Source organism: Ursus americanus, chromosome 4, assembly GCF_024610735.1.
Source record: "Ursus americanus isolate L20-20 chromosome 4, mUrsAme1.1.p, whole genome shotgun sequence".
NCBI classification, from domain to species: domain Eukaryota; kingdom Metazoa; phylum Chordata; class Mammalia; order Carnivora; family Ursidae; genus Ursus; species Ursus americanus.
Genome location: NC_142130.1, coordinates 90,601,960 through 90,615,480, shown reverse-complemented (window position 1 = coordinate 90,615,480; position 13,521 = coordinate 90,601,960). Strand labels below are relative to the sequence as shown.

At 43.1% G+C, this 13,521-nt stretch overlaps 1 protein-coding gene across 7 annotated transcripts in view; it reads left to right on the top strand.

The window, feature by feature from the left end:
- Nucleotides 1-13,521, top strand: part of SETD4 (SET domain containing 4) — a 91,293-nt gene that overhangs the window by 10,347 nt on the left and 67,425 nt on the right. For all 7 annotated transcript variants that reach the window (XR_015724265.1, XR_015724264.1, XR_015724263.1 and 4 more), the window contains exons 4-9: nt 630-667; nt 2,788-2,876; nt 6,590-7,019; nt 9,104-9,278; nt 10,729-10,810; nt 11,907-11,987. Coding sequence is in view for 4 of the 7 variants with exons in the window: in XM_087861782.1 (XP_087717908.1) it covers nt 630-667; nt 2,788-2,876; nt 6,590-7,019; nt 9,104-9,278; nt 10,729-10,810; nt 11,907-11,987 (895 nt within the window). In the remaining 3 variants the exon portion in view is untranslated. The remainder of the gene's footprint in view (nt 1-629; nt 668-2,787; nt 2,877-6,589; nt 7,020-9,103; nt 9,279-10,728; nt 10,811-11,906; nt 11,988-13,521) is intronic.

Below are 13,521 nucleotides of genomic sequence, written 5' to 3'. Positions count from 1 at the left end.
GGCTCTGGTAGTGGGTAAAAGTGGCTTGAGGATCCAGCCTCTCAGGTTGGGTGGGCATTGGGAGTAGGCTCCCAGCACAGCTGGCAGGCCTCAGGGGAGAGGGTCCAGCTTGAAGGGTCCTGTAAGACACCCAGTAGTGGATCTGTATAAAGTCAATGATTTTAGGTCTTGACTCTTTGCTCTTCAAGGGTCATAAATCCAAAAGGAGGTCAGGACATTTTCTAGAACAGCTTCTTGATCCTCTCTTTCCCCTGGGAGTCAAAGGATGAGAGAGATAACCAGCTTCAGCTTTGTGTAATTTTGATATTCACTCGCATTTTTTTAAAAAAGATTTGTTTGAGAGAGAGCGAGCGCGTGCGTGAGAGAGCCTGAGCAGGCCAGGGGTGGGGGAGTGCAGAGGGAGAGGATCTTCAAGCAGACTCCCTGAGCCTGAAGCGGGGCTCAATCCATGACCAATGAAATCATGACCTGAGCTGAAACCAAGAGTCAGATGCTTAACTGACTGAGCCACCCAGGCGCCCTTCAATTGCATTGTTTATTCAAAATGATACCCGTAAGATCTTGAAGATATCATAGGTTTTTTTTGGATATTGTAGGATTTACCCCTTTTTTTTGTTTCTTTGTCTTAGGTACAGGAAGAGGGCTGATGAGCAAAACATCCCTGCGGGTGAGAATTTCTTTTATCCTTGAAACCTAAAGTAGATTTTGCTGCTTTGTTTTTGTGGCTCGAATCAAGTGAAATAAAAATATTTCACATACACAGCCTTTTTTTTTTTAAATGATAGTTTGGAATATAATTGTGCCAGTTAGCTTTAAGTTTGCTGCATAGAGGAGACAAACCTTAAGTAATAGCAGAAGTTTATTTTGCTCTCAAGCCTGGGTGGGCAGACCTGGGCTGGTGTGGTGATCCCATGGCTGTTCGAGGCCTAGACTCCTTTCAGCTCTCTGTCCACATCCTAGAGGAAGCTCCACACCCTCAGGTCCAGGGAAGAGCTCCTGGAGCTTGAGCAGCAAGATGGCACAAGGGGGTGAGGAAGGGCAGGTTTCCTTCTTTTAAGAAAATTCCAGGCCTATCACATCTGCCAGTGACCAGGTACACAACCCCAACTGGCTGTGAGGGAAGTGAGATATGTCCTTTTCCCTGGCACAGTGACCTCCCGATAGGGTCACATTAACGGCAGGAGAGAAGGCATGTTGGGTTGGCAACTAGCCATCTCTGCCACAGCAAATTGTATAAAGCAGACCATATTTTAAGTGAGCCAGGGGAGGGAGTGGCTCTCATCTGAGAGGGTGTGCTTGGCATGCTGAGTACAAGCCTGAGTAAGCCTAAGCCTGATAAGCCACAGGCAAGGCCTTGGAGCCTGTCCCAGGATTGCCTTCAGCTGGGGGTGGGACCCCTCGGCTTATTGCCTCACCTGGAAAACGAGGAGGTAAACGACATGGATGATCTCCAAGGTCCATTTTAGTTCTTTCTTTGCTATTTAAAGAATATCTAATGCACAATTTTCTGTGAAGCTAGAAATTAATTCCTTAATTTATTTTTAGTTCCTTAATTTTAAAATCCAGCTACGTATGTACACATTTAGCCTAAAGAATGGTACTTTTTAATGTTGTAATTCTCTTATGCCACTTTTATTGTTTTATTTAAAACTTTTTAATTATAAAATACATAGGACAAAATTTACCATCTTAGCCATTTTTAAGTGTACAGTTCAATAATATTAAGTACAGTCACATTGTACAATATTTTTATTTTTTGAGGGAACATAATTGTGTTCTGACTGTTTTGGGAGGGGATATATACTTCTTTCTCGTGTACACAGCAGTAAATGTAGGTAGTCTTTGTTTAGATGATGAGATGAGAATTAGCCGTTGCTTCACATCTGCTTTCAAATACGACCTTTGGTTAAACTTTTTGAAAATTGGGACATATCTTATGCATAGTGAAATGCACAGATTTTAAGCATCCAGTTTGGTAAGTGTCGATGAAGGGATTTACTCTAGTCAGGATACAGAACATTTTATTAAGTGGCTTTTTTAAAATCAGAAAATCGTGGGATGTTGGAGCAGGAAGGGATTGTAGTGATCGTCCAACTTGATCTTGATTTACAGATGAGGAAACCAGAAGTTGAACTCAGAAGACTTTGCCTGAGATTTTTAACCAACTTAGATGCCAGTTATAATGAAAGCCAGGATCTTAATTAACATCAGGCTTCTTAACGCCCTGTTTGTTTTTGGTGTCTGTGACTTGACATCTTAATTTTTCTTTCCGTGTTTCTCTCTCAGTGGAAGGAACTGAAAACTGTACTTTTTGCAGGTGGTAAAATGAGACCCTTGTGCTGGCTGGGCTGCCCTTTCTTAGTCTGGTTGGCACAGGTAATATGGACAATAGGCCTTTGCTGGGAATAGTCACTGGGCACATGGATTTCACAGAGTTGTTTTGAGTGGTTTCTTCCTATTTCCTATAGCACTATTTCCTGGTATAAGAAAGTGAAGGAGTGGTATGATTTGTCAGGAGTGTTTCCACATTCCTTTCTGGTGAAGGGTTGACTGCTAGTGGATGTCAGTCACGTAATTAACCTTTAATTCTTGTTGGGGTTGCAGTATCTGCTGTTGGAGCAACTTGCCTGCGTCCTCTGACTCAGGGACTTGGGAGCCAGACCGTTGGTGGGCTCTTTGGTGTCTATGATTGGGTTATCCTGGGTTCTTAGTGGACGATTGTGGACCCAAGGACACAGGTCCTTCTCAAAGCACGGGTGTTCTAAACTTTACTTTCTTTTTGGTAAGGAGGGACAGATGATTATTTCGTTGCCTGAGAGTTGCCTGCTCACCACGGACACAGTGATTAGGAGCTACTTAGGGACGTACATTGCTAAGTAAGTGAACGCACACATGCTTATCTGGTGCAAATGCTTGTCTTGTAAAGTCTACAACATTGGCAAATAATGTCCTCTAAGGCAGGTTTACTCTGTTCTTGAAGTTTGTTCCTTATTCATTTTAAGCTGCATTTTTAAGGGCTTTAATAGGCTGCCTAGGATGTGGGTTTGAATCCTGATCTATCACTTACTAGAAAATGAAGATAAAGTGGGAGAATTGATGTCAATCATTCTGAGCGCCTTGACTCCTCCTAGCCTATTCTCCATCATAGTAGATCTCCACAAATATTACTCTTATTTTCACCCTCATTGTATTTGCTTGAATTCTCCTTCAGCTACAAAGAGCTGTTGACATTATGAAAGCGTAATTTTATTTAGCATAGAAGAGAGGAGGCCAACATAGGAGAAAACTATTTTCTGGCTTTTGTTATGGGGGACCTTTGTTCTGGGGGACTTGCTGAGAATAGAGTGAGGGGGATCCTTAGCAGAAGGGGTTTCTAAATTATGAGGATTGTAAGATTGTATTGTTTCTTAACTCAGTCTAAGTTCTGGACTTTTAATCTCCTTGGCATGTTTTTATGAGAGCAAATGTATCTTTATTGACCTGAGTAGAAGCAGGGATGGTCTTAGTATTAAAATTTTCTATATCATTTTGAAATTTTGAGTAGGATTTTTGGCAATATAGGAATTTGGACTTTGAAGGATTAATGAAAACTTTTCTTTTCTTTTTTTTTTTTTTTTTTTTTTTTAAAGATTTTATTTATTTATTCGACAGGATAGAGACAGCCAGCGAGAGAGGGAACACAAGCAGGGGGAGCGGGAGAGGAAGAAGCAGGCTCATAGCGGAGGAGCCTGATGTGGGGCTCGATCCCATAACGCCAGGATCACGCCCTGAGCCGAAGGCAGACGCTTAACCGCTGTGCCACCCAGGCGCCCCTAATGAAAACTTTTCTAAATACATTTATGCAACATGAGATCTTTTGATAACAAAAATACTGCAGTGTATAGTTTGTAATAGAGTGAGTAAATTTAGGAATTAAAACTTTAGCAAATATATAATGAGCTGATTCAGTTTTCTAAGTTAGTGTCATACAGAACTTTTTGCAGTGATAGAAATGTTTCACTCTTCATTGTCCAGTATGGTAGCTGTTAGCCACATAGGCCTATTGGCACTTGAAATGTGGCCTACATGACTGAAAATTGAATTTTAAATATTATTTAATTTTGAGTAACTAAAACTGAAATAACTACATGTACCCAGTGTTTACTGTATTGGATGGGGCAGGTCTAGGTTCTTTCCACCAGTTTTTTTTCCCCCACCAAGTTTGATACCCTTATCGAAGTGAAATAAGTGAACTTGGATCAGAAGCTTTAAAACTGGAGAACCAAGTTGGAAGCAAAGAGGTTGTCTGTCTCTTCGCAGATGACATACTTTATGTGGGAAACCCAAAAGACTCCACCCCCAAATTACTAGAACTCATACAACAGTTCAGTAATGTGGCAGGATACAAAATCAATGCACAGAAATCAGTTGCTTTCCTATACACTAACGATGTAACTGTAGAAAGAGAAATTAGAAAATCTATTCCATTTACAATAGCACCAAAACCCAGAAGGTATCTTGTAATAGACCTAACAAAAGAGATAAAGGATCTGTACTCTAGAAACTACAGAACACTTAAGAAAGACATTGGAGAAGATACACAAAGATGGAAAAACATTCCATGCTCATGGATCGGAAGAATAAACATTGTTAAAAGGCTCGTGCTACTCAGAGCAATCTATACTTTCAACACCATCCTTATCAAAGTACCAATGCCATTTTTCAAGTGCTGGGACAAACAATCCTAAAATTCATATGGAACCAGAAAAGACCCCGAATCACCAAGGAAATGTTGAAAAAGAAAAACAAAGCTGGAGGCATCACATCACCTGATTTCAAGCTATCTTACAAAGCTGTGATCACCAAGGCAGCATGATACTGGCACAAAAACAGACACATAGATCAGTGGAACAGAATAGAGAGCTCAGACACGGACCCTCAACTCTATGGTGAATTAATCTTTGACAAAGGAGGAAAAAACATCCAATGGAAAAAAGACAGTCTCTTCACTAAATGGTGTGGGAAAATGGGAGAGCTATATACAGAAGAATTAAACTCGACCATTCTCTTACACCATATATGAAGATAAACTCTAAATGGATGAAGGACCTCGATGTGAGACAGGAATCCATCAAAATCATAGAGGAGAACGTAGGCAGTAACCTCTTCAACATTGGCCACAGCAACATCTTTCATGACACGTCTCCAAAGGCGAAGGAAACAAAAGCAAAAATGAACTTTAGAGACTTCATCAAGATAAAAAGCAAAGGAAACAGTCAACAAAACAAAGAGGCAGCCCATGGAATGGGAGAGGATATTTGCAAATGACACTATAGATAAAGGGCTGGTATCCAAGGTCTATAAAGAACTTCTCAAACTCAACACCCAAAAAACCAAATAATCAAGTCAAAAAATGGGCAGAAGATATGAACAGACACTTTTCCAAAGAAGGCATACGAATGCCTAACAGACACATGAAAAAATGTTCAACATCATTAGCCATCAGGGAAATTCAAATCAAAACCACGTGGAGATACCACCTTACACCAGTTAGAATGACAAAAATTGAAAAGGCAAGAAACAACAAATGTTGGCGAGGATGTGGAGAAAGGGGAACCCTCTTACTCTGTTGGTGGGAATGCAAGTTGGTACAGCCACTTTGGAAAACAGTGTGGAGGTCCCTCAAAAAGTTAAAAATAGAGCTACCCTATGACCCAACAATTGCACTACTGGTATTTACCCCAAAGATACAGATGTAGTGAAGAGAAGGGCCATATGCACTCCAATATTCATAGCACAATGTCCACAATAGCCAAACTGCGGAAGGAGCCGAGATGCCCTTTAACAAATGAATGGATAAAGAAGATGTGGTCCGTATATACAATGGAATATTACGCAGCCATCAGAAAGGATGATTACCCAACGTTTGCATCAACATGGGTGGAACAGGAGGAGATTGTGCTAAATGAAATAGGTCAATCAGAGAAAGACAATTATCATATGGTTTCACTTATTTGTGGAACATAAGGAATAGCATGGAGGACATTAGGAGAAGGAAGGGAAAAATGAAGGGAGGGATATTAGAGGGGGAGATGAACCATGAGAGACTATGGACTCTGGGAAACAAACTGAGGGTTTTCAGAGGGGAGGGGGTGGGGGACGGGCTAGCCCGGTGATGGGTATTAAGGAGGACAAGTGTTGCAATGAGCACTAGGTGTTACATGCAAACAATGAATCATGGAACACTACATCAAAAACTAATGATGTACTGTATGGTGGCTAACATATCATAATAAAGAAAAAAAGACTTTGCAAAAAGGACTCTCTTGCAAACAAAGCTGGTACTTGTTTCACAGTGAGACAAAGTGAGACAGTTCTTTGCCACTCATGAGTGCGACTTGTTAGGGCATTGACATCAGGGTGGGCTCTGGAGAGGAAAATCTTGAGGAAGCAAAACCCTCTTGGGTGCTTGGAGTAAGCTCAGAGTGTACTGACAGTTTGGGCCACAGTCCCTGTGGGAGCAGAACAAACCACTAGGATCTGTATCTCTAGCTTATTCCATATTTGGAATGGAAGTAATTCTTTTAACCTGGCTTCTGTTTTTTAAAAGGTGGCAGCCTCCTCCATCCCCTCTGCTGGCTCTCTGCACCTTTTTAGTCTCAGAAAAGCATGCTGGGGACCAGTCTCTCTGGAAACCTTACCTGGAGATTTTACCGAAGGCCTACACCTGCCCTGTGTGTTTGGAGCCGGACGTGGTGAATCTTTTCCCCAAACCTTTGAAAGCAAAGGCTGAAGAACAGAGAGCCCATGTGCAGGGGTTCTTTTCTTCCTCCAGAGACTTTTTCTCTTCCCTGCAGCCTCTGTTTTCGGAGGCCGTCGAGAGCATCTTTAGCTACAGCGCCCTCCTGTGGGCTTGGTGCACGGTCAACACCAGGGCTGTGTACGTGAAGCACAGGCAGGAGCAGTGTTTCTCCAGGGAGCCGAACACCTGCGCGCTCGCCCCGTACTTGGATCTGCTGAATCATAGCCCGCATGTCCAGGTGGGAAGTTGACAAGGGGACACATGTTCTGTTTTGATAGGAAGGACTCTTGACATGTAGAACCTGACTTTGAAACCATAGAGAGAGGTGTTGCTGGCTTTAGGTGAACCTACCTGCCACCAGGTGTTTTTCTGTCTTTTTTCCTAGCCCCCTTTTCCTTTCTGGCATCCCCTCCCTGTGTTTTCCCACTCTGCCTTCCAGGCCAGCAAAGGTCAGTGCTATATCCCCTGAATGGCCTTCACCAGAAGCATCCCCTCCATCCCCCAGCTTTGGTGCAGAGTCCTCTTTTCCTCCTGCCAGTATGGGGAGTGAAGTCCAGATTGCTTTCCTGTCCCATTCCCTTTTATACCTGGTGTCATTGCTGTCAGCTGTCATCAGCTGTCAGTTTATGTTTGCTGTGATCACGGATTGACTTGCTGTCTCCCTCTCTGCGCTGTGTAAGGATGGGGACTATGCCTTGTTTCTCCCTGTAACCCAGTGCAGGGCCAGGCACATAGTAGGCATTTAATAAACCTTAACTGAATGGATGAATATTTGTGGGGAAAAGGAGTCTGGGAAATACTAAAGAATCCCTCTTTGGGAGATAGTCATAGATCTCATCTCCAGCCCTTTTCCCCTCTGGCACACAAAGGAGACGATTACATGTGTAGGCATGCTGGGGTAGGGGTCTGGCTTTGAGGGCAAAGGTGTCCATATGTCAGCTCACCTGTAACCCGTTCAGGGTCCACTTAGAGGTACACTGGCTGGGCCCTTGCTTGTGCTGTTCTCTTCGTTCTGCACCCCACCTGGAGAAGATCAATGGCACCTGGCTAGCCTATGTGCCGGTGTGAGGCGAGCATAGGGAGACCTGTACTGTGCTTTCTCAGGCGGAGGCAATCTCCTTGCCTGTCTGCTTGTTATTGTTGGAGAAAGATGCATTTCTGACGGTATTCAGCGAAGGTGATGGAGGTTAGATGGCCGTTTCTGGGAGTGATGTTGATGAAGTAATGTCAGAGGCGTGCATATGATAGGGTGCTGGACACAGGAACTGAGTCAGTCCTCACTGGGATGACTTCATTTTTATTGGCCTGTTGGTGCATTTATGCTGCAAGCCAGTGATTTGACAGCCATCGTAGGGGCTCTACAAACTCCAGCCTGTGGGCATGTGACCCAGGGGCCGTGGCAGAGCCTAAAATACTTGCTTGCTGGCCCTTTATGGAAAAAAGATTGTTGAACCTTGGTCTGAAGTGCGTTGCTGCTGGCTTTTGGCGTGTAACTCGAAACCGTGGCCCTAATCTGTTGATGTTGCAAGCTGGGAATTTCAGCCCCGTTTCTCATCCTTGCCCTCACTGGGATTTACTGTTTAGTGTGGTGGCCTCAGTGCTTGTACCCACTCCTTAGTGTGGAGAACAGGTGGGTCATCTTGGTCTTTCCTCTGTTATTTGTTTATAGACTTGTCACAAAATCCATATGATTGTATCAACCAATATCCTGCTGCTCAAAGACTCTGTATTGTGAGACCTGAAATTCATGTGCTGCCTTGACATCTTTGGGCATCACAGGGCCCCAGGGGCCTGACTGAATTCCTCTGCTCTCACTGGATATACCCCCCCCCCATCCAAAAAGAAAGGCCCTAGCAGCTCAACTAGCTGCACCCCGCCTGGCCCTCAGCCTGACGGTTTCCCCTCCCTACCTGCCTCTTCACACGAGCACTCACATCTCCCCGCGGGAGCCAGGGGGTCACCTCCTTGTTACCCACAAGCCTGCTTCCCGTGGCCCCTGCTGGTCACACAGCTCCCAAACGTAACCCCTGTGTGGCTGGGGTGTCCTTTCCCCCAGGCTGTATATGTGACTAGTGACCTGTCCGCTTTCAGGAGTCATGCGTTTGGCCATCCTGAGAGCCCTTGGGCAGGACTCCCTCCCTCACCGAGTGGTGACATGGGGGCACACGAGATCCCCTAGTGTAGGGCTGGCATTTTCCCACATGTGGTTAAATTCACATTGTGATGAGTGTTGAAAGCTACATCTGACTTTAATACAGTAAACTTAATATTTTCATTTTTATGCTTGGCTTTAAAAAAATCGTTAACGATTTTCCTTTCTAGGTAAAAGCAGCATTTAATGAGGAAACTCGCTGTTACGAAATCAGAACAGCTTCAGGCTGCAGGAAACACGAAGAGGTGTTCATCTGCTATGGCCCTCACGATAACCAGCGGCTGCTCCTGGAATATGGATTCGTTTCCATCCAGAATCCTCACGCTTGTGTTTATGTCTCAGAAGGTTGGAATCAACTTTGTTCTTACTAAGAGGATACATACAGTTCTTTTTTCCACCCCCCCGCCCCCAATCTGGGGATGTGGTTTTTTTAAGTTTTAGTAAAAATGGCAAAACATTAAAATGTGTATCATTTATTTTCCCCTAGGTAGGGGAAAACACTCACTGACCATGTAATTTGAGTGTTGAAGTGAAAAACAACAGGGCTCTGGTCAGTACTGAGGAAAGGAAGAACTGAAAAAAGTTTTGTTGCATTAGGTCAGACAGCAGAATGGGAAAAAGGAAGACCACTAAAGAAATGAATATAATATTAAAAAGGTAGGAAGAAATGGAAATTTTTGTACTGAGACATTGTTACTCTCACTAAATGCAGGATAGAGAACAAAAAATTAAAAAATGTTAAGTACCTACTGTGTGAGGCACTGTGCTAGTGACAGGGATAAATATATTACATAGTCTCCTTGTTTTGGGGGTTTAATGCCATGATGAAATATTGATTTCATTTATGTTTTCCTGTGACCTACTGATTAGCCATCATAATAATTTAGCTATTAAATTTATGCTGTGGAAATTCCAAATATAGTATTAATAACAGTACATAGAAAAATGTTTCTTTCCCTCTTCTCCTGAAGCAGCAGAGAAATAGTTTTGTAGGCCATGGAGCCAGAGATTTACCGAGTATATAATTTGGGGTAGTTTTAATATAAGCTGTAGTGGAAATAGAAACTTGTTCAAGGTGAAACTACTCTATCCTGTGGGCAGAATAATAATGTTATTTCTCAAACTAGAAATTAAAAGCAAAAACTGGGCCTTGCTGGGTCTCTTAGAAAACCAGCTTTGAGATTAACCTCCTGTTTTAGAATAATTTTAATATTGATGACCATGAAATACTGATTTGCAAACAGTTTGAACAAAATTTACATTTTAGTTATTTTTACGTTTATAAAACCAAAACGTAGAAATACAAAAAAGAAATTTTAGAAATAGAAAAATCAGTCATTACCCTGCTACCCTAACAAGCTTTGTTAATTTTTACATGTTTACTTTCAGTTGCTTATGATTGTAATCACTAATACCAGTTTTGAATTCTGGTTTTTGAAAACTTCTTGTTATAAACAATTCCTCATGTTTGTACAGCTCCTGTACTTTTGGTGGGTGTGACTTCCCTCATCCTGCCACTGTCTTGATTACCAGGCTTTGTGGATTAATTTGCTTGGTGGGGACATGTGTTGAGGTTGTGGGTGTTTTCTCCCCTGTCCTGGAATTCTGTAGCTTTTCAAGGACTAAATAAAGATCTCATTGAATTGGACTCAACTGGAGCTTTTTGGTGTGAATTAGGTAAAACTGTTTACACAGGTCTTGATTGTTGGTGGAAGGGACAGTAATTATAGAAGGCCCACACTTTTGTCTGATGACACCCTAAATTTCTTTCTTTCTTTTTTTTTTTTTTTTGTAGATATACTTGTTAAATATCTTCCATTAACAGATAAACAGATGAACAAGAAGATTTCCATTTTGAAGGATCATGACTTTATAGAGTAAGTGTTTTTTCTTTGTCTCAAAATTATTCCTTCAGGAAACTTTGATGAGAAAATTGAGGGTAGCGTTTCTATAGGTATGAGCTACCTTCTGACTTGTACCATTTGACAGGTAGGTATTTATTGAGCATTTACTATGTGTAGTAAATTGTGCTTGATGTGGGGCACGCAAGGAGTTTAAGATACTTTTTAAGAAACTTATTTGGGGACATGAGATATGAACTTGAAGTGTTACTGTACTGAAAGGAAGCCCTGTTTATATTGATTGGTAGCCCAATGTTTGTCTCCAGCACATGGTCAGTGGGATGGCATTGGGCTTCTGCAGGCCAGGCTGGCCCTCAGTCACCCAGCAACATGGTGCACATGCTTAGGACGCAGGTTTGGGGGTGGTGGCTAGGTGATTCCACGCCAAGTGGAGCCTCTCTCTTTCAGATTTTCTTCGGTAAAGAAACTTAAGTTTCACATGGGCCAGCAGCAGTGTGAGTGCAGTCTGGCTGTGGTGGCTGCCATTTATTTGATGCCCAGGGGGACTCTGATTCTTCATCTTTCCTCTCCCTGGGACCTGTGGCACCGGCCCTCTTCCTCTGCCTTCCTCAGCCAGATTCAGCTCCTTTCTGAAATTAATTGGAAAGTAGTTTTTTACCCTTTTTTTTTTTTAAAGACTTATTTATTTATTTGAGAGAGGGAAGGAGAGAGAGCACAAGCAGGGGAGAGGAGCAAAGGGAGAGGGAGAAGCAGACTCCCTACTGAGCAGGGAGCCAGAGTTGGGGCTCGATCCCAGGACCCCCAGGATCATGACCTGTGCCAAAGGCAGACACTTAATCACCTAAGCCACCCAGGCGCCCCTTTTACATTTTTTTTTTAAACAAAGAATTTTATTTTATTTATTTATTTATTTATTTATTTACTTACTTACTTATTTATTTATTTTTACCTCTGGCTTTATTCTTAAGTAGAGGCAGACTTACTTTTCTCTTTTGTCTTTGTGACCATAGTGTTTAGACCCTTCAGAAAATGTTTGGCTCTTCAGCCATTTGCCATGGTGTCCTGAAGTACTGAAATGACAGGTGTGTCGTTATTTGTCTTTATACTTTAGAAATTTGACATTTGGATGGGATGGACCATCTTGGAGGCTACGCACAGCTCTTAAGTTGTTATGTCTGGAAGCCGAAGAATTGTAAGTTTCAGCATGTTGGTCCAGAGCTGTGGTTACAACCTGGACATAACCTTGGGGCTTCTGTTGGCTTACTATCAAATACCCAGCCTGGGAGGAGAAAGGAATGCCATTGTATACTGGGAGGCTTATTCTTTATGGATCTTGCCCATGCCCTGAGCATTTCACCATTTCTGGAATTCTGGTTTTAGAGTCATAATCAGAGTACATGGCCCTGGGACCTTTTTATTCTCAGGTATTTTTTCCCTGGTGACCTGCAGCTGGATGTTTAAATTTTATTTTTTAAAGAATTTATTTATTTATTTATTTATTTATTTATTTATTTGAGAGAGAGAACTTGTGCGCCCGTGCGAGTCGGGGAAGGGCAGAAGGAGAGGGAGAGAGAGAATTTCAAGCAGACTCTGTGCTGAGTGAGGAGCCTGTCAAGGGGCTTGATCTCACCACCCTGAGATCATGACCTGAGCCAAAATCAAGAGTCAGATGCTCATCTGACTGAGCCACCCAGGCACCCCTTGAGTCAATATTTTAAAAAATGTGAGCATTGGCACTGTTCAAAGGGAAGTCCCTGAGTAGGTAGTTTTTTCCTGGGGGCAAACAGCTCCTACCCCTGGTTCTGCCCCAGGGCACAGATCCAGCTCCCTGCTAAAGGAGTGGTCTGGGTATTCTCATGGGGGAGGCAGGTAGAGGGGAACCCCCGGTGGAGACACACATCTTGGTTAGGCTCCTTAATGTTACCTTGAGGCTGCCGGTCCCTCCCCCGGCATGGAAAGGACTGGCCACTGCCCAGTGTAGGGACCTCCTTCAGCCTGGGTCCACTGCTTAGCCAAGGCTCAGATGAGAGAAACCATACGAAGAGAGAGCTTGCTGAAGATGGTGAGCCCACCCTCGAGTGGCTGGGAGGACTGAAGGAGCTGATGCCCTTGGCACGGTGCCCTGAAGTAGTTGGTGCTCATTCAGTAACTCCTGTCGGGATATTGCTGACCTCTTTTTCTATAAGGACTCGGAAAAAAGCGACTCCCTAATCTCGACACCAGGAATAGTTGTGTCTATTCTCAGCAGATGGTGTGTTTTTTATCTTACAGCCACTGTGGATTCTGTATCTGATATGTTTCCTTCTCTTTATTGTTTCCTGGAAAACTCAGTGGCCAATTTGTGGCCCGTCCAAATGTGCAGGATTTTCAGGCATGCGATTTATCCTGGTTGTATCTTAACCCTTCCTCCTTTGAACTTTCTTTTGTCTGGTTTTCACTGTCCATTCATCTTTTATTTCATCTCGTGTGTGCCCATGTAAGTGTCTTTAAGTCCTTTGTGGAAAAAGGTACGAGAGGTCACCCTGGGGCCTTTTCCCCCTTGAGTTACTCCTGACGGTCTGGAGTGATGTGGCAGAACAGGCCCGTGGTGGCTATTCTGCCGGATGTGGTTTGCATGCTGTGTCTTCCTCTCCTTAGCTGTGTTGTGTCACCTCGGGTGAGTTCTTTACCGTTCCCGATTCTCAGTTTGTGTCTAACGTGAGAATACTAAATGCTTTCTTTACTAG